Consider the following 26,104-nt stretch of genomic DNA (forward strand, 5'->3'; position numbering starts at 1 on the left):
GTGCGGCTCGGCGCTCCGTGCAGAATCCCTTCGCGGTGGGGCGTGGCCGCGCGCTCCCGGAGTCCCCGCGTGCTCCGAGGGGACGGCGCCCGCCGCGACCCTGCCGGCGGCGTCCCGGCACTCCACCCTCGTCTCTCTCGGCCGAGGGTCGCGCGGGGCGTGGGCGCCTCGAACCGGACAGGCGGGGTGGAGTCGCTTTCCGGCTGGGCGTGCGTCGGGACCTCGCGGTCCTCCTGGGCCTGGGCGCGCCGCGGGTCCGCTCTGGGCATCGGCGCAGCTTACGGCGAAGCGAGGGAACGCGAGACTCGCGCCCCTGGACGTTGTCCGAGGAAAGCCACGTTCCACGTCTTCGCGTGGCCTGGAGGCCGCCTCCTGCGGGCCCTGCGCAGTGCACTTGGGAGTGATCTTGCAGAGGACGACGTTAGCGACTCGGTTCACGGATTCAGTTTCGGCGGCTGCTTGACCGCGATGCCGAGCCGGTGCTCCCCGGGACGTCCCTGAGGACCGCGAGCCCCGTTAGTGCAGAGCAGCTGCAGCCGGCCCCTCGTCGGTCCCCCGCGGAAGAGCGGGCTGCTCCCCACTCTGAAGGGCCCCTGCGAATCACCGCCGGGTGGTATGAGTGCCTGTGCGTGCTTCACCTGTTCTGCCACCTGTCCCATCTGTTCGTGACAAGTAGCTTCAGGATGAGTCAACAGGAAGCAAGTTTAGGGTGGCACCCATTGTGGATACCATCAGTGTGAAGTTACTGCATATGTGGATCTTTAATTTCTAAAATGCTTCTATTTGGAGGATGTTTTCCTTTGTTAAAGTAGACTCTTAAAGGTAATATTTATTGCAAAAAGTCTCATTGTGGGAAATACGTAGAAGATAAACAAAATAAAGATAACCACGAAAGTACAGTTTTGATGTACATGCTTAGAAATATCTATGTACACACACACGCTTAAGGGAGAGAAAATATTGTTCAGTAATCTGTTCTACACTTTGTGAGCATCGTTACCTTTCAGTGTTCGTTTCTTCATTTTGACATGTTGAATTTGAATGCATTTATTCATACCTAGGGTGGTTACAAACAATGATACAGTAATCCAGAGGAATCCCTTGCAGCCATCAATTTTGTTACCAGTCCCACTTAATAGACATATGGGCGGTTTTATATTTTTTAGTTTCACTGTGTCCACATCCTTGATGCCTAGTTACCCTTATGGCCGAGGGGGGTGTAGGTTCCAAGATGCCAGTAGATGTCTGAAGCTGCAGATAGTACCGAATTCTTTACGTACACTGTACTGTGTTTCTTCCCATATATACGTGTCTTCGATCAAGTTTAATTTGTAAACTAGGCACAGTAGGAAATTAACAACATAGCTAATAATAAAATAGAATAACTTTAACAATATAATATAATAAAACTTATGTGAATGTTGTTTCTCAGAATATTGTATTATACTAACCTGTCTTGTGATGAAGAAGGGACGGTGTGGGACAGCATGAGATTTCATCACACTACTCAGAACGGTCTGCAATTTAATATTTATGAATTCTGTATTTCTGGAATTTTCCATTTAATGTTTTTTGGACTCTGGATAACTGAAGCTTTGGAAAGCGAAACCGTGGATAAGGGGGACTATTGTAAATATCTTTTCATATTTTTTTTGTCATTTCCTTGGTGTAAACTCCTAGAGTTTTGCAGAGCCAAAAGGCAGACATGTTTCACATTTTCATTCTGCCAAACTGCCTTCCAGAGAAGCACACATTTAAAAGTTACCAATTCCTCATAGTCTCGACGTTATTTTAATCTTTTTAGAATGCTAAGGCAAAAAAAATCTTACCCTTGCTTTAGTTTCAAGATTGCTATTGAAAATAAATAAATAAATAAAATTGCTATTGAGACTTAACAATTTTTCATATATTGTCATTTTCATTTTTGAGAATTACGTACTTTATATGCTTTGTCTCTTCTGTCAAGATTATTTACAGGGTTTTAAAAAGTGTAGGAATTTATGTGATAGCAATTTTCTGTTAAAAGCTAGGAGAGCTTATGAAAGTCAGATTTAGAGACCTCTAGGCCTTAAAAATGATGTTTGTGAAAAATTTAGGCAAATGCTTGTAAGTGAAAAAAAAAACAGGGAAAATGTATATGCATTTGTTTACAACTACATTAAACTATGCACAGGAAAACTCCTGAAATGAAATTACCAAATGAATTTGAATATGCACAGTCGGTAGTTTATGAGTGAACCCTACCCCTTTGCACGTCTTTTCCCAAAATTTTACCCTAGTGAAAGTCAGCTTGGACCATGTTTTCCTGACAAGTCAAATTCAAGTGGTAATAAATGTTGGCGTTTTCTAGGGCTAATCGTAATGTTCTCTGGAGTGTTCATTGTTGATGTTTGAGACTAAACATTCCTGATACCAGTTCTGGGAGTCCTTTATGTTTTGGGGGAATGCCAAATAACTTCGTTATTTCCATAGAGCCTCCTGTTCTTTGTACCATATGGATTAAGGTTTCCCCTCAGAACCAATTAATTTTTTTTTTTTTTTTTTTTTAAATTTCAAGCTGTCTCCTAGATGTTAAGGCATATGTTGATTTTGGGAAGCTGTATTTTTAATTACAGCGACTCAAAACAAGTTTTTAAAAAAGACTTTTCTAAATTACTGAACTGAATTCTGTCAGTTTTTCAGTCATAGCTTACCTGGGCATCTTGATCTTTGAAAGATAAGCTTAGAGGCTGCAAAAGTATCTGGTAGAAAACAAGGTTAAAGAGTGGATCCAGTGGGTGTGCCAGGTGTTTTCCCAGAGCCATCTGACTTCATCCTCACACTTAATATGGGTTAGGAGAGAACACCCAAGGTGAGAGCCAGGGCTTGTGAGTTGCAGCAATGATGGAGACCCGAGGGACTCTGGTCGTGATGGGTGAGTAACACACCCGAGACTCAGGGTGGAAAAAAACAGGAGCTGAAGAAGGGACCAGGGTGTAGAAGAAATACAGTAGAGTCCTCGGAGGTCCTGCAGTTCCTCAATTTGTGGGGGGTTCTCAAACAACAGTGTCATAGCTAGAGCCCATGTGTCCCAGGCCACACTGTTGGGTCAAGGTGTTTGCACCTCCCCTCCCAGAATAGACCAAGCCTGGGAGCACCAGACTGTGCCTTGTGGAGGCGTGAGCCCCTCCCTGGTCTTAAACCACATTACCAGAAATGAACTGTCCTTTGCAGGGGCAGTTGGCTATGCCCTGCAGTCCCTTTGGCTGCATATTTAATATATTGATTCTAGATATGCGCAAAGAAAGTAAACTGGAAACCATTTGGGAAGGGAAGGGATTTCAAATAATGTTCTTAAGATTGGCTGTGGATGCTAAGGACCTGCCTGCCAGGGGAGCACATCTGCATTTGTTGGCTTTAAGAGATGGTGCATTTGTTTTGGAGGAAGGTAGGTTTCTGTTTAAATGTGAACATTGAGACAAAACTGGGTAAACCAAGCATAGTAACAGCTTCAGCAGTCAAAAAGTTGTTGCTTGTGTTCATGATCACTTTCTCTAGGCTTCTTTTGTGGATGAGAAAACAGGTGGAGCCCAGAGCAGGAAGATAGTTCAGCAGGTTCACACATGGTTAGCAATAGCACATTGCTGCTCACAACAGATTAGTGTTCAAGCTGGTCAGTGTTGCTAGGCCATTCGAAGCACCAGATACTGAGGGCCTATTCTGTGTTAGTACTGTGTAGGAGGTGGTGACACCTTGGGAGGAGACATTGGGGAGGCCACCACAGCCCTGGGAGAAGCCAGTGTCAAGGAAAAGAGCGAGGCAGTGTGGGGGCAGGCCTGGAGGAGGTGATGTTGAAACAGCTGCTGAATGGGAGTTAAATGGTAATGGAACGTTTATCACCAGGTGGGGGGTGAGCATTTATTTTGTGATTGGCACAACATGATCTGACGGTTAGAAGCCTCTTGGTTTCATTCTTGACATCACAGAAAGCTAAAAAGAAAAGAAATCAGAGGAAACATGGAAAAGTGTTTAGGGTTCAAATATTGGTAGTGATGACATACATTTTGTTGGGATGTTAACATTTCAGAAGAATATTGTACCTTCTCATGCTTGCATTTAGGTGATGATAGCCTGTGAAGCAGTTGATTTGGGTTCTGTAAACATGAGGTCATCATGTAGCAAGAAGTCAGGCTGATGAGCAGTGGGTCTGATTTTACCTCTGGTAAAGGTGCTCCCTACATAGAGCTGGGGCATGCTTTCACAAGGTTGGCAGTGGGTCTGGGATTTCAGTCTTGGTCAAAATCTTTTTTAGGCTGGCCAGTTGCTCACTTGGTTGGAGTGCAGTGTTACAACACCAAGGTCAAGGGTTTGGATCCCAGTACCTGCTGGGTACAAAAAATAAACAACAACATTCAATTATTGACCCACAGAACAGAACATTAGAAAATAGAAAAAATGCCATAACCCATGTTGTTAATTTGGATGTTTCCTTATGATCCTTTTTGGTGTTAATTTTTACGTCATTACTTTCTCTTCAGTTGCTGGGATGATAATGAAACTATTCTGTTTCCCAAAATTTAACATTTTCTATGATAGCTTTTTTACGATAGACTTTTGATAAATAAATACTTGTCTGGAAGATTAGATTACAAAATAGTTGGCCTTTCAGACAAAGCCTCTTGGTTGTGAGGAGTGTTTTTATAGCATCCACTGCTTTTATGTAAGAAACAAGCTGTCACAGCACAAGATGGGCTGTTATGTCACTTGCATCAGCTTAGAAGAAACAGCACTTCTGTTACTAATTAGCCTTTTTGCCACTTGTGAGCATTTTGTTGGGGGGGAAACAAACTGTATTTTATTTTATTTTTAAGTACGCTTGCTTAAAGGTAACAATTCAGGAAGTTGGGGAGAGGAGGGCAGCCAGCCTGCAGACAGTTTCTAATAGGGAGGCTTCCTGCAGCCAGATTCCCCTCCTGGCCTTCTGGGGGCTGAGCAGTCATCCTCTTAGAAGCCTTGTTAAAGATCAGCCAGGCTGAAGATTGGGCCAGCTTGTCTTTGGGATGATCTCCTTTGAGGGAGATAGATTAAAGTGGAGACTGTTCCATCTGGACACCTAATGGTAAGATCTCAAGCACCACTGTGACAAGAGATTAGTAACGAGGTCTGCCTTGATAGTCAGTTCAGGCCTGGGGGCTATTTGGCTGGCCAGTCCTGGGTTTGGCTGTCCCATTGGTGTTGAGGGTAAGACACTGTTATTGGGGGACCCTGCAGCCTGGAGTCTCATGGGAACCCTCTGAGGAGCTTTTGACATGCACACCCTGCCTCCAAACCCTGAAATGCTCTTTGGGGTCCTGTTCAGGGCCTCTGCATAATGGGGACATAATGCATGCTTGTGGTGCCCCTGTTTCTCCTACCTCATTTTAATAAATTCTTTAATTATAGCTAAATTGCCTCAAACGAGTGACCAAAAAGGAATGAGACTAGTTATATAAATATGATTTTTTTTTTAAAGTGACGTAGTATGTCTAAATGAATCTTCCGTACATCCATTTTGGGAAGCCTTTTTCTTTTCCTGTTGTTGCCCAAAGCACTTTTGGTGATCTCTTAGAATGGGCTTCCGCAGGTCGGCCCGTGGCTCACTCGGGAGAGTGCGGTGCTGATAACACCAAGGCCGCGAGTTCAGATCCCTATATAGGGATGGCCGGTTCGCTCACTGGGTGAGCGTGGTGCTGACAACACCAAGCCAAGGGTTAAGATCCCCTTACCGGTCATTAAAAATAAAAATAAAAAAAAGAATGGGCTTCCGGGTGGCTGATGGACTACATAAGAAAAGTAGTCTCAGTCATTTCTTTCTTTTGACCTCAGAAGTTATCTGTCTCGCATACCCAGTTTACTCATTTGTTTTCAAATGACTTCTCTGGTAAAACATCAGAGCTACCACCAAAAGACAGAGGTCTTTGACCTAAAAGCCCGTGAAAACAAAGGTGCTGGCTTTGCAGACAGATCCACATGAGGAGTTGCAGATATTGTTGAGCACCTGTGTTCACGTGGCTGATGTCAGAAAGTGTGACTCCTGGTTAATTCAGACATTCAGCTCACTCGGTCCTAGGAGGTCTAGCCCATGCGCTTGTCAGAGGCCTCCTTCCCTTCTGCTTGGGCAGATCTGGCTTCTTGCTAAGCTTCAGCTTCAAAGTCATTTCCTTGGGGTGATTTTTTTTTTTTTTTAATGGGTTTATGTGTTTTCATTGTGTACATCTTATTCGGAATACGTATTTGTTCTTTTTTATCTCCTACCCCCGCCCTGCCGGCTTAGAGAAGTAGGTCCCTGTCTTGTTTAATCCTGACCCCCAGCACCCACAGTGGGGCCTGCACGTAGCAAATGCTGGTTCATCATGGTTTGGATGTGTGAAGGGATGTGCGAAGGGGCAAAGGGCTGGGATGTAGAAGGATGTGACCAGTGCGAATGACAGAGCTGCGGTTGCTTTACTGACCCCTGGACACTCAAAGGGTAAACCATCCCAGACCAGGTGGAGTGGTCAGCGGGGTCCGGCTACCAGCCTCCAGGGGCTTGCTCACAGAGGGAAAGCAGTGGGCACTTCCGGGTGCCTTGTTTCCATGAATCAAGAGCCTACTCAAAGGAGGCTGGAGGGTTGGCAGAGGTTTTAACACCAGCAAGGGAGGGGCATGCCTGCAGACCAGGGTTTCCTTGTTTCCTCAGTAATGCAGTTTTCACAGTCAGTTAGCTCTGAAGTCGGGATGCAGCATTCACTTAAAGTTAGTGCCTCTTTCCTTTCTTTCGAGTGATTGATAGAGCTGTGGCGTACCTCTCAGAATCAGTGGAGTCTCAGAAGGCTTTGCCTCAGCTTCCTCAGTTTCTTCAGCAATGGGATCTACTTGGCTTACCTCTCTGCACCTTGTAGGTGTCAGGCAGGTGATAGATGCCTGTCAGTGCTGCGTGAGGGGTCATTCCTTTGGCTGTCATGATAACATTGATGGCAGGCTTGTGCTTTGATGGAAAATATTTCTTTTATTGTACATTGTCTCAATTGGTGAAGAAATAGTTTCACGTTTAGGGGGAAAGGGGTTTACTTGCCACCTCAGGAGGGCATGTGTGCTAAAGTGGGCTGCATGTTGTGTGTCTGCGCCTCTGTCACCCTCCTGGTCACAGCCGACAGTTGACTATGTTGCTCTCTAGCCTCACTTTTCATGGAGATCTGTAGTTATGACTGAATATCACAAATTTTACTTTTAGTGTCTTCAGGGTTATTTTTACAGTGTAGGTATATGTAGGCTTTGCTTTTTTAGTCATTAATCTCTACTGTTATGCCCCATTCCTTATCGTGTGTGGTGTTCTGGGGAACCTGGGTATGTTGTTGGGCACATCTAGGGATATGAGGACTGACAGCTTTTATCAGCCTCGGAGGACTCAGGTGAGGTGTTTTACTTCAACTTGATGATTGGGTAGAGCACAGTATTATAAAGAGCAAAGGTCAAGATCCCTTTACCAGTTAGCTGCCTTAAAAAAAAAAACTAGATGAGAACAGCTTTTCTTTTTTTTTTAACTTCTTGTTTTGTTTTGTTTTATTTTGTTGGTAGCTGAGTGGTATGGGGATCCAAACCCTTGACCTTGTTATCAACACTGGGCTGTAACCAGCTGAGCTAACAGGCCAGCCCTCGAGAGTTGCTTTTTTTAAAGTTATTTTTGAAATGTGTGGGTACGTGATTTTTTGGAGGTAATATGTACAGTCGTATAGCGGGATGTTCCTCAAACACTGGCTCTCCTCTGCGTAGATGGACCCCTCTGCTTCTTCCTCTAATAATTCTTGGAGACTTCACTGTGTGGAGTTGTGCAGTGCCCTGCTCCGTGGGTGGACATTCAGATTGTGGTCTCTTGTGGTTTCAAACAGTGCTGCAGGGAATGTCATCTGTGGCTGTCTTGCAGGTGCATGTGTGTTACTCCACAGCACAGGCTTCTAGAAGGGGTGTCTGGGTGAGAGTGTAGACAGTTGGTCTTCACTTGCTAGATGTTGCCACATCATCCCCTGTAGAGGTCACCAGTTCCACTGCCAGCAGCGTCTGATTTTTCCTTGTCATAATACTGTTCCTCATTCATCATTCAATGGCATTTATTATGCTCCTACTGCATGCCATGTGGTATTCTGGTGCTTGGGATACAGCTGTGAGCAAAACAGACCACATCCTCCCTGCATTTGCAGCATTGCAGTGAGAAAGAGCTAACTCATGAACACACGTTTTCAGCTTTCTCAGTATGATAGAGGAAAAGTAGTATCTGCATGCTTTGCATTTCCCTTATGAGACTGGTGTCTTTTTATATGCAGAGGGCCTTTTCTTTTCTGAATTTCACATTTATACTGTTGCCCTTTCTTTTGTGGGTTAGTGATCATTTTACTTACATAGGAGCTCTTATGTGTGTCAGGGTTTGTCAGCCCTGGCACTGTTGTCACTTTTGGCTGAATGACTCTTTGTTGTGGTGGCTGTCTTGTGCATACTGAGGATGTTTAGCAGCATCCCTAGCCTTTAAATGCCGTTAGCATCCTCCAGTTGTGGTGGCCAAAAATGTTTCCAGACATTGCCAGATATCCCCTAGGTTGCAATAAAAACAAATACAGAAAGGTTTTACACAGTAGCACTTTTCTTAGTAGTGGTCACCAGCTATTTCAGCGCTGATCCTGGCCTGTGAGAAGAGTTTAGGTGTTATGGAAACATACATGCTCCCTGAGCCCTGTGTCAGGGAGGTCCCTTCGGATGCAGACATTTTGTGATTTATAAATACTAAGCTAGGGTGAGAAGTCTGATTTATTTAGGACCCCCCCCCCCACACCCAGTGGCTGGACAGTACAGGGATCCGAACCCTTAGTTAGACACTTAGGACTTAAAAATTTGAGGGCTGGCTGGTTAGCTCATTTGGTTAGAGCACAGTCTTATAATACCAAGGTCACACAGGTTTGGAACCCCATACTAGCCAGCCATAAAAAAATAAATAAAATAAATAAAAAGACTTAAAACTTTTACTTTTATTGGTGAACTTAAAAGAACACAAATTCTGTACCAAACTGACTTTTTTGGCAACAGGTTACCTGTTGCTACAGACTTCAAAGTGCAGCTGTCGGTAACGACATAAGAATCTGCTGGTCTCACAGCTTTGATGTCTTGTGTTGAGACAGCCTGTCTTGTGGTGTAAACTGTAGTTCATAGGGGCTGCACTTCACAGCTTAAGCTGTCAGTCTTTCAGCACTTTTTCCCAGTTTATTAGGAAACATTTGGTCAGTTCCTTGTCTTTGACTTGCTAGGTCACAGAGAGTAGCCACAGCTGTTGGAGCCGTCTGTTCTCCACTCACTGCGGTCCTTGTGCAGGCTGGCACCGCCGGGCTTTGGGAAACTGGAGGGACAGTGGTGGAGCTTGGTCAGCCTGGGAAGGGGTTGCTGGAGCATGTGGTCAATCCTTTACAAGTTCCTTGGGAATCCTGTGAATCTGAATCCTACAAAGAAGGCCAGGACATTGGTCAGACATATAAAATGTTCAAAGAAATCTTCTCTAATTCCACATGTCAGTCATTCCTTTTGAGCTTAGGGAGACAGCTTTAAATGGAGCTATAGTGTTTAGCCATAGCCTTGTCACAGTAGATTCCGTTTTAATTGGTTTCACCTAGCTTTTGTGTAACTTGCCGCAGAATTAAAATTTTTTTTAGTAAAATAGGTTATAGTTTTAAGAATGTGTTCTCTGATATTAACAAATAAAATTGTTCAATTTGTTCATTTCCCATTTCCTGTCCCTTATTTTTGGAATTTTGTGTCTTATTTAATCCAACTGTGATTTTTTTTCTCCTTTTGTGTCTTTCAGCAAACGAGGATTCAGTGTCCGGTCCTTTGGAACAGGAACTCATGTGAAGCTTCCAGGACCAGCACCTGACAAGCCAAATGTTTATGATTTCAAAACCACATATGATCAGATGTACAATGATCTTCTTAGGAAAGACAAAGAACTGTATCCCAGTGGGTTGCCCTTTAAAAACCCCAGTGTGGTCATCTCTGGCAGGTGTGATTTGTGACGTATGCATCACTCTGACCTCCACTTGCAGGAAGGCGTTGTGGGGAGTGGGCGCAGGAGGTGTGGCATGCTGAGTCACGGTGCATGCAGGGCAGACACTCACTCCTTTTTACTAAGGGAACTCAGTTTCTACTCTTGGTGCTTTATGGGTGGCCCAAGGATTAGATCTGTTTGTGTCAGAGAGCATGTTAAGCCATACAGACAGAAACGTGAAAACTGTATGATGTAGTTGAGCAAAACTTTCTGACAGAGAGGCTTAGATGAGAAAAGCAGAAACCACAAAGTTCCATTGCTTTCCATGCTGCAGGACTGCGTGGTTATTCCCTTTGCAGGCAGGTGTGCATGAGCACGTGCCCTGACACACGTCAGGCTGCTTACACATCTCTGGTGATTGCTTTTGGAGGGTCAGATAAAGAAGAGGGTAAGTTTCCTACCAAACAGAACATGTTAGACGGAAATAATTTGGGAGAACTTTACTCCATTTAGGAAGAGGCAAACAGACTGGATATGCTACTTAAGACCCACGTGAAAGGAAGAAGCACTTTTTAAAACAGATTTTTATGAATGTGACACCAAGTTGTATAATGGCCATGATAACCAGTGCCCCAGTGCCCGGGCTTTCAACAAGGTTGTTTCATGATCCCCCAGGCTAGTTTAAAATTCCTGGACCTCCTTTTGTTACAGTGAATGATTTGTAGTTCTCAGAAAGGAGCCCATATTCCAAGTGAAAGGAATATAAACACCAGGTCTTCACGTTGGCACTCGCAGTTTTTCCCCCTTTTGAGGCTGGCCAATACGTCCTGCAATTTTTAATAAAATTTTTTTGTGCATATGTAGGTTAATTAGGTAGCTGGGAGGGGCCCAAAGGTCATTCTAGCAAAACGTACAACTAGACCTTGGTGGTCATCACATCTCCTGACCTCCCTGCTATCCTCTCCCCCAGCCATAATTAAAAAGTTGTTGGTGGGGACACAGGTATTTCCTGTATGTAAGCACCTCAGCCTGGCCTGCGGGGTGAGCTGGGAGTGTCTGGGTTCCTGTGGAGCTGGTGCCTGTAAGGCAGTGGTCCTGGGAGCCCTCCAGGCCACAGACCCAGCTCTGGCTACAAGTTAAGAAGATGCCCTCAGGGATCTTAAAGGACATACTCTCCTGCTCCTCCCTTCTCAGAAGCCGTGGAACCTGCGTTTGGAAGCATCTCCCTCAGGGTTTCTGATGAGCTGTCAGCTGTGCTGTGTCCTCGTCTCCTCCGTGTCCTGCACAGCTTGGTCCTGCTCAGCTCACAGCCTCGGGCTGAGAAGGAAGGAGCAGTGTCAGGGAAAGGCTCTTCTCCCTGAAATTCTCCTCGGTGGTGAGAGCTCCCTGCCCCATCATTTCCGTCATCTGTGTCCCTTAGCCTTACAGAGAAGCCTAACCACAAGACCCTTTCTGAGAATCTCTTTTGGGGGCTGGGGGCTTCTCTTAGTCCTGGAAAAAACTGTGGTCTCCACTCCAGGTTTTCATTACTTACGTTAAACTCTGGTGTGCGGTTAAGCTTATCCTGAGACCCCATCTGTTTTTGAAAATTAAACTCTTGTTCTCAGTGAAAGAAATAAAAACAGATAGAAATGTACATACATTCACAGTCCCCTAATTGTTGTAGGCTAAGCTCTTTCATCTCAGAGCCCACTGTGGCCTCCCTGTGTCTGGACATGGGCAGCACTTTTCACATTTTACAAAGACCAAGTCTAGCTTCAGCAACCAAATCCAGAGGGATGTGGCGTAGGGAAACGGTGAGCACGTCTCAGGCAGTGCTGAAAGCAGGAGCTGAGACTGCATCTCTTACAGAGTGGCTCTGTATGGGCCATTGGTCTCCCTGTGACCTGTACGGACTGGCACTCATTCCAGAAGCAGACTGTGTGTGCACTTGTGTGCGTGCACCCTCTTAGTGCCTTGTGGCACAGCTGCTGGGCGCTGTTAGTGGCCATTTTGGTGGCTCAGTGACTCACTGACAGTATTGGCCTCTGGAGGGCCCTGTGTAGGAAGCCACTCCTTTTGACCCCTCACGAGGCTCTGGGAAGAGGAACCTTTGTCTGCTTATTTACCTCACTTGGGTGGGATCTCTGTCTTCTGGTGGGGGCAGGACGGGGCAAAGCGACAGGCTGGGTGTATCGCCAAGCTCTTCCCAAGTTCTGCCCTTGGTAGGAGAGGAGGGACGTCTTCAGGGAGCGTTCTGTGGACATTGGCATGACGCTGGGGTGGGGTACCCATCTTGTACGCATGGGGGGATAGCCGAGGAAGGAGGTGGGATAGGACCAGCATGTGGGCCAGCACCCCTTCATTCCTGGGTCAGGGGTGGAGCTGCAGGACAGCCTCTGGGAACGGGGTGGCCAGACGCCCAGCTTGGGAGGTACCCTCATGACATTCCTCGATTGATTAGTATGGAGCAAGGGGCCTGTGTGATACATGCAAATGAGAGCTAAAAACCCAAGTCTAGCACAGCGTAGCCCTTGATTTTGCAGGGCAGTGGTTATTATAACACACAGTAGAAAGCTACAAGGGTGTTTTAAGATGTAACCCAAAGATAAAACATGACATGTGGTAAAGTGTTTAATTTCCAAAGAAGATATAACTTGGTAGGAAAGTATGACTTGATTAGGCAGAACCAGAGTTGAGGTCGAGTGGTCTGGTGGCCAAGGGGACTGGATAAAGTGCGTGGCGCAGATCCTGGTTGCTCTGCCATCTGCTCACTGTTTAGCCAGCACCTTGGCTTCTTTGTGCCCACCTCATGGAATTCCTGCTAATTAAGTAAAAAACATGAAAATGCAGAGCGTGGGACCTTGTATTTTTAAGCCTCAATAAATTTTGGCCAGTAGCCCTGTTAGTTTTGCAATGCTTAATTTCTTAAATATCTGGCTATAAGTAGGTAGTTTTGATTTTGGTTTTCTTTCCACAAGCAGAAGTGAGCCTGAAGGATTGGGACTCGCTGCCTGCAGCAGAGGCAGGGTGCTGCCTGGGTTCCTGTGGAACCTGCCCGTGGGAGTTCTTGAGGACAGTGGGGGGCTGGGTTTGCAACATTGGGTTGGAAACCTTGTTTAACAAACACTAAGCTAGTTGTGTTCCCCTGAGGCTTGATGAAGCTAGGCTGAGTTGGTCCAGTAGTTCTGTGTCACCATTTCCTTTCGGGGGATTGTCTATCAGTATATACACAGACCAGGGATAGGGAAGATAAATTCTCCTGACCTCCACAGACAAGTGAGAAATACCTTCTGTTCATATTCTCTTTCATTAGGGTAACCATCTACTTTATAAGGAATAGTTTTATTGAGATGGAATTCACACACCATACAGTGCACCCATTTGAAGTGTACAGTTCGCCTGGTTTTGAGGGTGTTCACAGAGTTGAATGGTCCTGTCATCACCATAATTGGTTTTATGACATTTTCATTACCCCGAGAAAGCCCTTGAGGTGTTGTCGCTCTGCACCCGCAGCCCCCACCCAGCCCCCGGCAACCGCTGAGCTGCTTTCCGTCTTGGATTTGCCTGTTCTGGACATTTGATATAAATGGAGTCACGGAGTATTGTGCCTGTCGTGACTGATCTCTTTCCCTCGACGTGATGTTTTCAAGGTTCACCCGCATTGTAGTGTCCATCGAACTGTCCGCTGTTGGATTGGATTGTTCTGTTTTTTGGCGGCTGGTCCTTACAGGGATCCGAACCCTTGACCTTGGTGTTACAGCACTACACTAACCAGCTGAGCTGACCAGCCGGCCCATATCCATTTTTAGGTGTAAAATTTCTTCCCTTGACATTTTTTTCTTTCCTTTGCATTAGTCACTTTGAACACAGAGCGGCTTTGAACTTATCTCACCAAGTGAGCTTTAGTCAAATGGTGGAGACTTTTGGATTTTTTTTTTTTTTCCATTTTATGCTAGAGCCAGTTACCATAGTTGAGCTTCTTCCACAGTTTTTTCATTTTGATTGAAAGGAATGTGTGATTAAGCAGTCCTAAGCTTACTTGAGTACCTTTGGTGAAAAGATAAGTTATTTTTGTTTCCAAGTTTGAGGGATGGCCAGTCTAACCTACTAAAAACTCGCTTGGCCCAGCAAAGGAGTCAAAGCAACAGCCCCTGTCCCTGAGGGACGGTGGGGGGGAGGTTTCTTGATAAGGGGCAGAGGGGGCTGTTCTGGAAGGAGAGGCAGGGATGGCCTAGACCAGCTTGGCCCGTTTCCTCCCCCTCCCGGGCAGCCTGGTTTCTGGTTTGTACCACCCTGGAGGCTGTGCACTGTTTTCGCAAGATACTACAAAAGGGTCATCTTTTATAAATTTAAGTTAGATGTCCATTTACAACCTTCAATAATTTATGAATTACAAAACCACTTGTCTTTTTTTTTTTTTTTTTTTAAAAGATGACCGGTAAGGGGATCTCAACCCTTGGCTTGGTGTTGTCAGCACCACGCTCAGCCAGTGAGCTAACCGGCCATCCCTATATAGGATCCGAACCCGTGGCCTTGGTGTTATCAGCACCGCACTCTACCGAGTGAGCCACGGGCCGGCCCGAAAACCACTTGTCTTAAAAGCAGGTAAATGTGAAGCTCTAAATGTCACTGATGTGGTTTTTATTACGTGACCCGGTTATTCCCTAAACATTCGCTTGAAATGCGGGGATAGCTCGCACTTTCCTGGTTCTTGGCTTGCGTGAGCCCGCGTGCGGCCTGCTTGTCTGATTTCTCTGGTGGGCCTGTACTGTCAGGGTTGACATGTGTTTTGATTGTTCAGTGACTGATGTTCATCTTCTCAACTCACCATCTTTCAGGACTGCTTCACTGTATATGTTTTCTCGTTTGGAAGAAAAAATAAAAGTGGTTTCTAATTGTAAATCCTCACAGCCTCCTGGCCCCTTCCTGGGGACACAGCGGCTAGAGGGGGTGGGGTCCGTCCTCTCTCAGGCCCTCTGCACCATCACTTGCTTTGTTGACTAGGGCCAGGGGGCTTTTTCCGAAACTCATCCTTCTAGTCTCACCAGATTGTTTCTTGCTCAGTGGGATGCAGGGAGCTGGTAGTCTCCAGGCTCCTGCCTCCTGGGAATGTTCCCTGCAGTTATGGTCTTAAACCCTTTGTTCTTGGCAAAGTACTTTGGGCTCTGGTCCCCCCTTTCACTGCACTCTGCCATCCGGCATGTCTGGGCACATCCGTGGCTGATGGCTGTGTAGGCCAGACTAGTACACGGAGCCTGTGACACTTGGGCCCTGTCCTCCTCTTGTTTCCCTCTGGTCAGCAGCTATTTTTTAAATAGTTTTTTGGAAATGGTGTTTGTCCGTTTAACAAACAAATGTGTTCTTAAGCCAGACACCAATTCCCAGAGAAATTCTCATCTAATTTTGTGTGTACCGAGCTTTAGGATTTTAGAAAAGCCCTCATGCCTAAAATACAAATTATGGCCTTAATCTGTTTCAAATAAGGCCAGAATAGTGGCCATCATGTCTGAGGCGTTTGCCTGCTCATCTCCTCTGCACAGACATCCGAGGGTGAACAGGGCTGATCTGCTGTGGTAGTTGTCCGGTCACCTAAGGATCTGGTTATAACAGCTGCGCCGACCTTGCCCACTGCTTCCAGGGTCTGCTCCCCTTGACCTTTCACCTGGTCTGTAGCAGAGAAGTGCTGTTCTTGAAATGCAGGAGTGTACTGGCAGTTCACTTTGCTGCAGAAGAGGGGTGTCACGCTCCCCTCGTTGAGGTGACAAGAGTTGGTGCCCCATGGCTTAGTGCTGACTTTGAGACTGCTTTCAGGGGTTCCCAAGGTCTGTTTGTGCTGCCTGTGTGCTTTGCCAAAAAATGCTGCTTATCAAAATACGTTTATTCTTGATACGTAGACTTGGGGCCGGCCCGTGGCTCACTCTGGAGAGTGTGGTGCTGATAACACCAAGGCCCCGGGTTCGGATCCCATATAGGGATGGCTGGTTGGCTCGCTGCCTGAGCATGGTGCTGACAACACCAAGCCAAGGGTTAAGATCCCCTTACCGGTCATCTTTAAAAAAAAAAAAAAGGGAGAGTGTGGTGCTGATACGTAGACTTGGAAGCCACGGCTCACAAGCTTTTGCTGCATCAGCTCATGAAGTGTGCTTAGAGGATCCCAGGTGGTCCACTAAGCGATTTCAGGGGAGCCAGAGCTTAAAGCCATTTGTGCAGTGATGCTGAGATGCCGCTCGTCTTTTCCCTCTCCCTCCCAAGTGTGCCTGGGCCTCCTCCATCCCTGTGATGCACTGCGTGCATGTGTGCTTACCACCGACAGACAAAGATCTCTGGCCTCAATTGCCCAGAGCATCCAGGATTCCTGAGCTGCCCCAGGACAGCCCATCCACAGCTGCCCACCACTCCCTGCAGCACTGGCCTTTCCCTCCCAGGCCAAGGTGCTGCTTTGAGGTTGCAAGGGTCCAGCCGTCAGAGCTGTTGGTCACTGTGCTGCTGGGTGCAGCCCTGTCTGGCATTGGGGCTGCAGCGAGGCTCCTGGCTGCTCGCTGACGTCATCCCTGCTGCACATGGCACAAGCAGTCATGGGGACTTCTTGTGTCAGTGCTTTCAGTGCTGTGCCCTGAAAACATGAGTTGGCCAGGCCCTCACCTGACCCTCGAGACCTGCATTCTCAAGCCTGTAAAAAGCACCTCCAGGACAGGTGCCTTTTATGTGAGGTATCTGCTGTTCCCATAACGGGTGAAAGGTGGTCTGTGCCAAGATTCCTGCGTGTTCTCATTGTTAACTCAGTCTCTGGGGAGATCTGGCCAACAAGTATTCAGCTAGCCTTCCCTCCTGGAGCTGGGGGCAGGGAGCAGGCAGATGGGTAGCCTCTTACCATTTCCTTTGCAGAGCACTTGCTGTGCTCTGCAGTGACTCGTGTCCACTTCCATGGTGGCCAAGACTGTTGGCCCTAAGACACTGTCTTTGGGAGGTGTCTGATGTGGGGAGTGTTTCCCTGACATGGTGTTAGCCTGTAAGCTTTTGAATTCTGTTGACCTTTGCCTAGATGTGTGTGCAGGTGCAGGCAGCTGCACCTTGTCCTGACCCCTCGTGATACCCCAGGCTCACAATTACCCCAAGAAGTGAAAATAAAACCTTTATAAGGAAAGCTCTACCGAGCCATGTTTTAGGCAGGCCTTGGTGCGTCCCATCCCTGGGGCCCTGGGCAGCTTGCCCTGTGAGCAAATGCTGGGGATGGCAGGCCTGCTGGGCATGTCGAGGGATCCCTTACCCAGTGCTCTGACTTGCTGCTCGGCGGCATGTTCTGTTGAGGGTGAGCCTCACAGTCCAGCTTCGCTGCTTCACCACAGCCGTGCCCTCCTGCGTACTGCGTCCCTGTGGGGGCCCCGGCTGCTCACTGCCGTCCCCTTGGCCACCTCCCCTGCCCATCCCCCACACCTGCCACCTTCTCAGGGTCCCTCCTCCGGTCTTGATCTGTAGTGACCCCTGGCCTCCTGTGGATGGGGTCTTTAGCCTCCCTCTCTTAAGCAGACAGTCAAGCTTCTTTGTGCGAACTGCATTATCCTGAAAGTGTTTTGCAGCTTGTATGTCCTTGAGACAGTGAAGCATTCCTGGGGGTCAGCCAGGGGACGTTCTAGCTCTTTGGACACCCTGCGCTTTGTCCAGTCATTTTGTGCTGTTAATGCTTTTGGCTATTTTTTTTTTTTTTTTTAAGATTGTTTCTGAAAACTCAATTTTTTTGGTAAAACAACTATTTTTCTTTAAATCACTAGATAAATAGAATTATCTGGGGAGAGAAGCAGTACATTTTGTTTTTTCATCACACCCAGAGTGTTTGCGGTAGATCATTCGGGGGGGCCAAGTTCCAGACCATTCTCAAGCAGCAGGTGCAGCGTTACTAATGGTAAAACCCCTAGTGTTTGTCCCAGGAGTCAGTGTCACGTGAAGCCACCTGCCACAGATTCTGTGTTCAGTGATAGACTCGGACTCAACTTTCCTCCTAGTGTAATGTTTGAGATTAATTTGGTTTTGAACTATTTATAACGATTTAGCGTTAGGGACTGATTCATTATTTAAGAATTTTTTCTCAGAAAAGTTTGAAAAGTAAATTTTCACTAAAGTGTTCTGACTTAGGGCTCAGGATCTTTTTTTGTTTTTTGGTTTTGTTTTGTTTTGATGCTAAATTTTTTTATTATGCTAGCCCCAGACAGGGCTGGGAAGGGCTGTTTATTTGGAACAAAACACAAAAACTGAAGATATTTTTTCACTACGTTTTTATTTATCCAGCCAATTTATTTAAAAAATTTTTTTTGAGCTTTCCCTCAAGGTTAAATGAATGTCGTGTTTTACTCTATATGGACAATTGGCAGTGTACCACTTTTATTATTTGAGAGTCTATAAAATCTCATCTGATTAGATGGTGTGCTGGGTGCCTGCGTGTCGGTAAGAGCCACCTTGTAGTCTGCCCGCTTCAGTTTGGTCCTCAAGCTGACTTCACAGCTGTCAGGGACGGGAAGCCAGGGGTGTCGCCTCCAGGCAGGGGGTACTCAGGAACACGCAGCCCCTGGGTGTTTAGGGCTCAGTTCAGGTGTTAAAATGCACAGGAGCCTTCCTTATTTAGCAAGGCCTTGTCTATCACCAGATCATTCACCAAGAAAGCCGGAATTCATGAGGACAGCCTAAGGCGGGATCTGCCCCCTGACCTTTTTGACCTCTCGGACAACACTGCAGGTTCCTAAGGAGGAGGCCGTGGACTGAAGGGTCATGGAAGCTGTGTTCTATGAATTCTGTTTTGGTTTGTTTGTTTATTTATTTATTTATTTTGGTTTTTTTTTTTTTTTGTCTTTTGTCTTTTTTTTTCCGTGTCCGGCAACGGATCGCAACCCTCAGTGTTGCCCCCGTACCGGACCGGGGACCGGCAACAGGATCACAACCCTCGGTTTTGCTCCCGCGCCTTGCTCAGCCAGCGAGCGGGAACCGGTCTGTATGTGGGATCCGAACCCTCGGGCGGGAGCGCCGCCGCGCTTCCCAAGCGGCGCACTATCCAGTGTGCCACCGGGCCGGCCCTTGGTTTGTTTTTTAAAACACTATTTTAAGGTACTATTTTCCTTTGGGAAAAAATAGGATAGTGCAGTTCTCACTGCTTTCCCAGTGCTGCTTGAACAGATTTTGCAGATTCCTTGTACAAGTATATTTGAGATAAAGGCTTCCCAAAGAGTTGCTACTGCTGCACCATGTCCATGGCGGCTACACGAGGGGGTGGGCTGTCCACACTGGGCAGCAGAGCACCTTCCAGGATCACCTGTCACATGGGACAATTTGTAAAGTGCTAGGTCAGTTGGACACTCTTGTCTCTCTGTGCCTGGAGTTAAGAGAAATTGGAGATAAATTAGAATGACACGAGGACCCTCTGTGTTAGGGTCCTTTGAACTGGAAAATTCCTTGGTGAGTTGAACGGCTGGCTTTGTGGTGCTGTCCTTTTGTGGAAGTTGTCGGTGGCCTGCCCACATCCAGCGATTGTTGGGGAAAGGCTGTTGGGACCCCATCATAGATGTCAGATACTGGCCGTCTCCTGCAGTGCACTTGGAGTGGGTGTGACATTCTCTTAAGGGTGGCAAGAAAGTTGAGGATGTCCCTTGACAGCCAGATACTTTGTTCCACATGCAGTGGGGGCAGGAGGCGACGGAAGCAGCATTAGAGCCTGTGCAGCAGGATCTCGGTGGCAAAAGGCTGTCTCTGGAGGGACAGTGGCCCTTCTCTGGGCCTGTCACCTGGTCGTGGGGCAGGAACGGTGCAGATCCCCTGCCTGATCCAGTGGGCATCGCTGTGGGGAGTGTCCCAGTTCAGGAGATGTGCTTTGGGAAACCTGAGTATGTAAATAGCATTTTGGTGTAACTGACACATACATAGAATGTGATTACAGGTGGTATTTATTTTCTGCGTTCCAGTTCATTTTTTGCTGGTGTTAGCCTGATAAAAGCAACTTCTCTGTTACTTGGCAATTTGGGGAGAAATTATCAGCACCCCTGCTTTGGTCCACACCCTGCCGCTTCCCTTTGCTTCCCGGAAGATGATCCCTCTGCCAGGCCCGTGTCCCATACTGATGCCTTGCGGAGCCGTGGATCACAATGCTCTGAATGTGCTACTGGAGAGATTTTCCTAATTTTTGTGACTCTTTCCATATAAGTAATATGTGTTCCTAAAAGTGGTGCTGTTCACGCTTGCTGTGACCGCCTCTTTCAGCCAGCAGTCTCTGTGACTGGTGCTGTCTGGGAGGCGAATGCACGGCTGCTCTGCTGCATGGGACGGTGGCCCCCGGCATCCGCCCTGCAGTGAGCACGTGTGTGTCTGGGGTCCAGTGTGTGCTTCCAGCTTGTTCACCTCACATGGAGCTGTTAGGAGAAGGTCCGTGGGGTGGCTTGACAGCTCCCCACGCAGGAGCCTCTGTGTGGGCGGCGTGCCCTCCCTCCTCCCCTTGGGTGGGCTGGAAGCTGGTGCTCATGGTTCACAGATTTGTGTGTGTGATGAGACCTTGTACGACGATGGCATTGACACCAAGCCCTAAAAGCTGGGTCGCAGTAGATGCGCTGTGCGGCGCCTGACTCCCCCAGGCACTCACACTGTGCTCCGTCTTTCACTCGCCCCAAAGCTCGTGTGTGTTCTAGCGTCCTGGACTCCTTTGTGGTTGGCATGTCAGCGAGGGCTCAGAGTCTGCGTGATCCTAGTGGAGACCTCTCTGGGCCACGTAGTCCAGCCCCATCCAGGTCTCAGACAGTTGGTGCCAGTCTGAAGTGAAGTCACATTGTCACTGCATCATGGCCCTAGTGTTTGAGCTCGGTGTTGGGTCGTCCTGAGAAATGGGGTGGGGAGGCTACAGGGCATGCCTCTGCTCCCCAGGAAATGCTGACCCTCCGCTGGTTGGTGTGTGGAAATGTGCGGCTTGGGGAGCTCAGCCCTTGCCTAGTGGCAGGGCACACAGGGACTTGTGAGTCTGTGGCTGTCTGCAGGAGGAGGGGCTCCCTGAGCCCCCTGCACCTCCCACCAGATCTGAGAGGGGAGTGGGGTGAAGGTGTGCTCTGAGGGTGGGTTGTGTCCACCAGCAGAGAAGGGAGGGCCTGGGAACCCATGTCTGACCTCAGGTGGTGACTCGTCCCACGTGAAGTTGCAGGTTTCCGTCTGTGGCTTGGGGATTGGGCGATTTTTCGGAGCTTCCCTGGGGCTCAAACCCCTGCTGAACTTGATACTGTGCCTATCCTGAAGTGAGAGCCTTGGGTGCTGTCAGAAGCCACGTCCCTTTAGGGCCCTGCCATGTGCCCTTAGTTGGGGAAGGTGTGCCAGAGCTTCCCAGGACCCCAAGGAGAGGGGCCTCCAGGCCTCTGGGAGGCCCTGGCCATTGTTGTCCCTGAGGAAACCTGGGTTCCAACTTAAAAATTCTACTTTATATTTTATGCACCAGTCTGATTAAGCTTGTAGTTAGAAGTACAATTACAGGACTAAATCCAAAGAATGGGTGGGCACCGGTTGTCTGGGCATTGGCCAAGGCCCACCAGGAGGGGAAGACGGGTGGGCGAAGTGGCCTCTGTATAGACCTGCAGCCACAGCGTCACCTGCCCTTAGGTAGCCACGGGCGTGTATGATTCGGATACATGTCTAAGCCAGGAAATGGAAATCCTGAGTTAGGTGTGGCAGAGTTTGTGAGGATAGTGAGCAGCTGGGTGGAGGGCAGAGGAGACGTTGATCCACGGTCTCAGTGGGCTCCATTCCATTCGTGTCCTTAGAAGCAGCACGACGGGGCCGTCTGTGTCTTTTAAGTTTGTTCAAGCTTAAGTGGCTTTTGATCCAGCCAGGACTTCACTAAACCACCTGCAGTAGGGTGACCTTGACAGTGGGTTTAAGGAGAACCTGGTACTCCCTCAGCCTCTGCCCTCTTCCAGCCCAGCACCATTCCTGTGGTTGCCAGGAGAGAGCACAGAGGGGAGCCCCATGGGTGGTGGGTGGGGACCTGCAGGGCGCCCTGAGGGCTGTCTGCCTTGAAGCCCCTTTCTGAGCAGGCAGCGCCACTCCCTCCTCACCTCCCTCCTGCCCCACCCACATGGCCTCTGTGTCCACTTAGAGGCCCTGCTTCTTAGGACATTTTCGTAGTGTTCTGAGTCAGGCTTTTCTCATCCTGGTCTGTCTTGCTTCAGTTTCAGTGACGCATGTGCCTCAGAAAGCATGTCGGGTGGCCTCTGTCCAGCCGGGACTGGGGAAGGCCCAGGGCAGCATGGGGGGTGCAGGAGCCTGTGCTGGGGGGGCTGGGCAGAGGGTGTGTCCATGGCAGAAACCTGGGCCCAACTGGGAAAGAGGCAGGAGAAAAGCCCCCAGCCATGGGGAGGTGAGGACACCTCTTGGTAGAGGCTTAGCAGAGGAGGTGGTGTGAGAGAGTGGACGCTGTGCCATCTTGGCGCCACGTCCACTTGCTCCAGACGACCCTTCATCCCTCTCACTCCTTTGCTGCATTAAGCCTCTGCCCCCGTCTTTCTTTGTGGAACCATCTCTGCTTTGCACATTGTCTCAGCAGAAAGTTCTGCCGAGGCTCTGCCAGGCCTCATCCTGTGCTGGTGCCAGCTGCCTTCATTCCCGCTGCCCCGCGAGAACCAGAGCAGCGTCCCTCAACACTCCCAGGGCTGGCTGGTCCCTGGCAGGCACATCTTGACAAGGGCCCTTTATCGTGAGGTTCAGAGAGAGGCAGGAAGGACAGCCCCTTGTGGGTGGCCCAGAGCTGGCCTGTTGTGTTCCTACACGCTGGGAACAGAGCTCCATGAGCTGCCGTGATCAGAGGTCTGTGGAAGTCAGTTTCTCTTTGGAGAAAGCATTTGAGAGTTAAAAGCATTCACCCTAACTGATAGAGTTATGGTTAGGGTTAAACTTGATGTCAACCAAAAAGTTGCCTTGAAATTAGAACCAAACGAATGTGTCTCAACTCTTAAGAGAAGAGTAAATATTCAAAATAACATATGCTGCAAGGAATCCTGGAAGAATGGGCCCTTCTGAGGCATCAGCTGTCCCCAGCCTGGGCCGTGGGTGTAGAGACCCCCCCGCAGATGAGCTGTCCCAGAAGGTCCCTGCGGCACGGGGACTCGTTTTGAACTCTCTGATGTGTTTGTCTTTTGCAGGTCAAAAGAAATATCTCCTATGGCTGTTCTTCCTTTTTTAAAAAAAAAAAAATTTTTTTTCTCTCTTATTTTTTTTTTTTTTTAAGATGACCCGTAAGGGGATCTTAACCCTTGACTTGTGGTGTTGTCAGCACCACACTCAGCCAGTGAGCTAACCGGCCATTCCTATATGGGATCCGAATGCGGGGCCTTGGTGTTATCAGCACCGCACTCTCCCGAGTGAGCCTCGGGCCGGCCCATCTCTCTCTCTTTTTTTTTTTTTTGTCCTTTTTGAAACCGGCTGCATCGCGCTCAGCCAGTGAGCGCACCGGTCATCCCTATATAGGATCCGAACCCGCGGCGGGAGTGCTGCTGCGCTCCCAGCGCTGCACTGTCCCGAGTGCGCCACGGGCTCGGCCCCCATCTCTCTCTTTTTAACAGAAAGTTCCCAACAAATCCTAGCCTAAGTTGTGGAGTTTCCCCTTGGGTTTTCCTTTTGCCATATCACTGATGTTTATGTAACAGATTTTAAATGGCATGTGCTCTGCATGGACAGGAAAGTTTAACTTGTTTCTTTTATGGTTAAGACCCTAGAGAATTTGCAAATGATCCTGTATTTATTGTACTTCTTGTCACACGAGACAGAATATTTCAGGTCTTCCTGGGGCCCTTGATATGAACACAGCTTGAGCCCTGCTCTTCCACCCTCGCAGCCTCGAGGAGGCCCACACAGGCTTGATGGTTCCTCTGAAGGCCATGGGGCAGGTGTGAGGCTCAGTGTAGGGTGTGAATGGCACCGGGCAGGAGCTGAGCTTTCTCATGGCCGCACTCCCAGTCAGGAGAGGCACGGGGAGCTGGTCCACTTTGCTCTTCTGCAAGCAGGTGAGGGTGTGGCATTCCCTAGGCGCTGGAACACAGCTCTCTACCTGCAGGTCTCTCACGGGTCTGGATTGAGCTGCTAGAAAGAGTCCGCATGACTGGCTCCACCCCCATTTTCTCGGCCTTCTGGAAGGCATCCATGGGTTTGCTGGGAGGCCAAGGGCTTGGCTGGAGCCTCCTGTCCTGTGAGGGCCTCCTTGCCTTCTCACCGTGGCCAGGGCCCTTTTGGTTGACCCGCTGCTGAGCAGGGGAGGGTCCTTGGAAGGGTGGAGACGCCCCCCCGCATTGCATCCACCCACGTGTGCCCCATCCCACTGCCAGCCACCCACAGCTGGCCATGGGCTCCCGTTGAGTCTGGCTTCTAAGCCAGTCTTCTCAGGGAATTTGTGTGGGAATTTATGAGAAATGTGTTAACTTCCAGTAGGGTTCCAACATGCCTGATGTTTCCTGGCTTCTGTTTGTTGGCTGGCCCCTCATAGTGCATGGTCACTTGGGCCACAGACACCATGTCCAGGATAGGATGTGTCCAGTCTGAGGGTGGGCCTGTGTACGGTGGGGACAGCTGGTTCTAGAGATGCAGCCAGTCCTTCCTGCCTGCCCTCCCCTGCCCAGGGCCTGCCCTTGGCCTACTTTTCTGGGTGTGTTTCAGGCCCTTCCACCTGGTTGGGGCCTGGACCCCTGTGGTGGGGAGTGGGTGAGGCGGGGTCTCAGCCTGCTGCCTGCCGTCTCCAGGGCACGGTTCAGTGCTGGATGCCTGGGGTAGCCATGCTGAGGAGAGCCGTGGTGTGGGCACAGGGCAGTCACCAGGGAACACTGGTGGGAAACACTTCGTCCCGTGGTGACAGGATGCTTCTGGAGGCTGCAGCGTTCCGACCACACACTTCTTCCCCCATGCAGAGTTGGCATTCCTCCTCAGAAAGGCTTCCCTCCCAGCTCGCAGACTGGCAGGTGCTGCGCAGCTCCTGCAGCGGGCCCTGGTGGCGGCCTTCACTGAACATGTCAAGGGTCTGCCCGCCCGTCGGCCCTCAGCCTTCACTCTAATAAAGACTGTCTTGGCTGCAGACGACTCTCATCTGGCGCCTCATTCTGTTGCTTTGCATCCTGCTCCCTATTTCCCCTGCCCTGTGTGGTTTGAAGTGGGAATTCAGGAGGGCCCTTGGGTGCCTGTGAGCTCAAGGGGTGGGCGAGTCGGTGGTGACGTTCCTAAGGGACTTCCTGCATGGGCCTCCTGCAGGACATGGCAGGGCCTCAGCCTGGCATCCCTTTTATTTGCCAGGAAACGGTTCCAAAAAGCCACTCTTCCTACTTTCTTGGTAATCTACGGAGGCTTCTTCTGTCCCTAAATGAGACGTGTTCTCAGTGGTTCCACGGATCTTAATTTTGTTGCCTCATCCACGTAGTTGAGAAATAGAGGAAAGAGCTCCGTAAGGGCTCAGTAGAACTGTTCAGACCTTGCCAAGGAACTTGCTCTCAGCACCTGGTAAACGCCTCTCCAGGGCCAGCGCCCCTCAGCCTTGAACCAGGCTGGACCTTCTTAAGCTAATTTTTATTTATTTATAATTTTTATTAGCATATTCATTATTACAAATCATAATTTTTCTTCCCAGGGGACTTTGATTCTGAGATTCTCAAGGACTGAGTTCTGCCAAGACAGGCCTAGATGGGAGCAGCAAAGCTGCTTTCGGGGGCAGCACGGATCCAGCAGGACCTCGGCGTGTGCTGGGAAGACATAAGTTCAGGATGACAGGCCCCACCAGGGACACAGCATCGGCCATGGTTGGTGACCATTGGTATCACACTTAGCTAAAAGTGACAGTCACCAGAAGTGTCCAGCCACTCACTGTCAGATGACGCTCAAGTTAAACGTCTTGGATTGACCACTTAAGTGTATTCTAAGAGCTGTTTTTATATCCAGGAAGGCAGGAATATATTTTAAGTAAAATGAGCTTGATTTAGTTGACAGGACTTAGAATTAAATGTATCACTCAGAATTCCTAAATAGAATTAATAAGATGCTTGTCCCCAACTGTCTGGAATGGCTGATAACCATGGTGCCTATTTCTGGGGACTCTGTCTCTTTTTTGAGAGAGTG

At 48.7% G+C, this 26,104-nt stretch overlaps 1 protein-coding gene across 1 annotated transcript in view; it reads left to right on the forward strand.

Annotated features, from left to right (window-relative positions):
• SSU72 (SSU72 RNA polymerase II CTD phosphatase homolog (S. cerevisiae)) overlaps positions 1 to 26,104 on the forward strand; it is a 30,376-nt gene that overhangs the window by 710 nt on the left and 3,562 nt on the right. Inside the window, exons 2-3 of the mRNA XM_008578161.1 lie at positions 24 to 479; positions 9,842 to 9,985. Of these exons, the coding sequence (XP_008576383.1) occupies positions 24 to 479; positions 9,842 to 9,985 (600 nt within the window). The remainder of the gene's footprint in view (positions 1 to 23; positions 480 to 9,841; positions 9,986 to 26,104) is intronic.

The sequence above is a fragment of the Galeopterus variegatus genome, unplaced genomic scaffold (assembly GCF_000696425.1).
Source record: "Galeopterus variegatus unplaced genomic scaffold, G_variegatus-3.0.2 Scaffold1637, whole genome shotgun sequence".
NCBI lineage: Eukaryota > Metazoa > Chordata > Mammalia > Dermoptera > Cynocephalidae > Galeopterus > Galeopterus variegatus.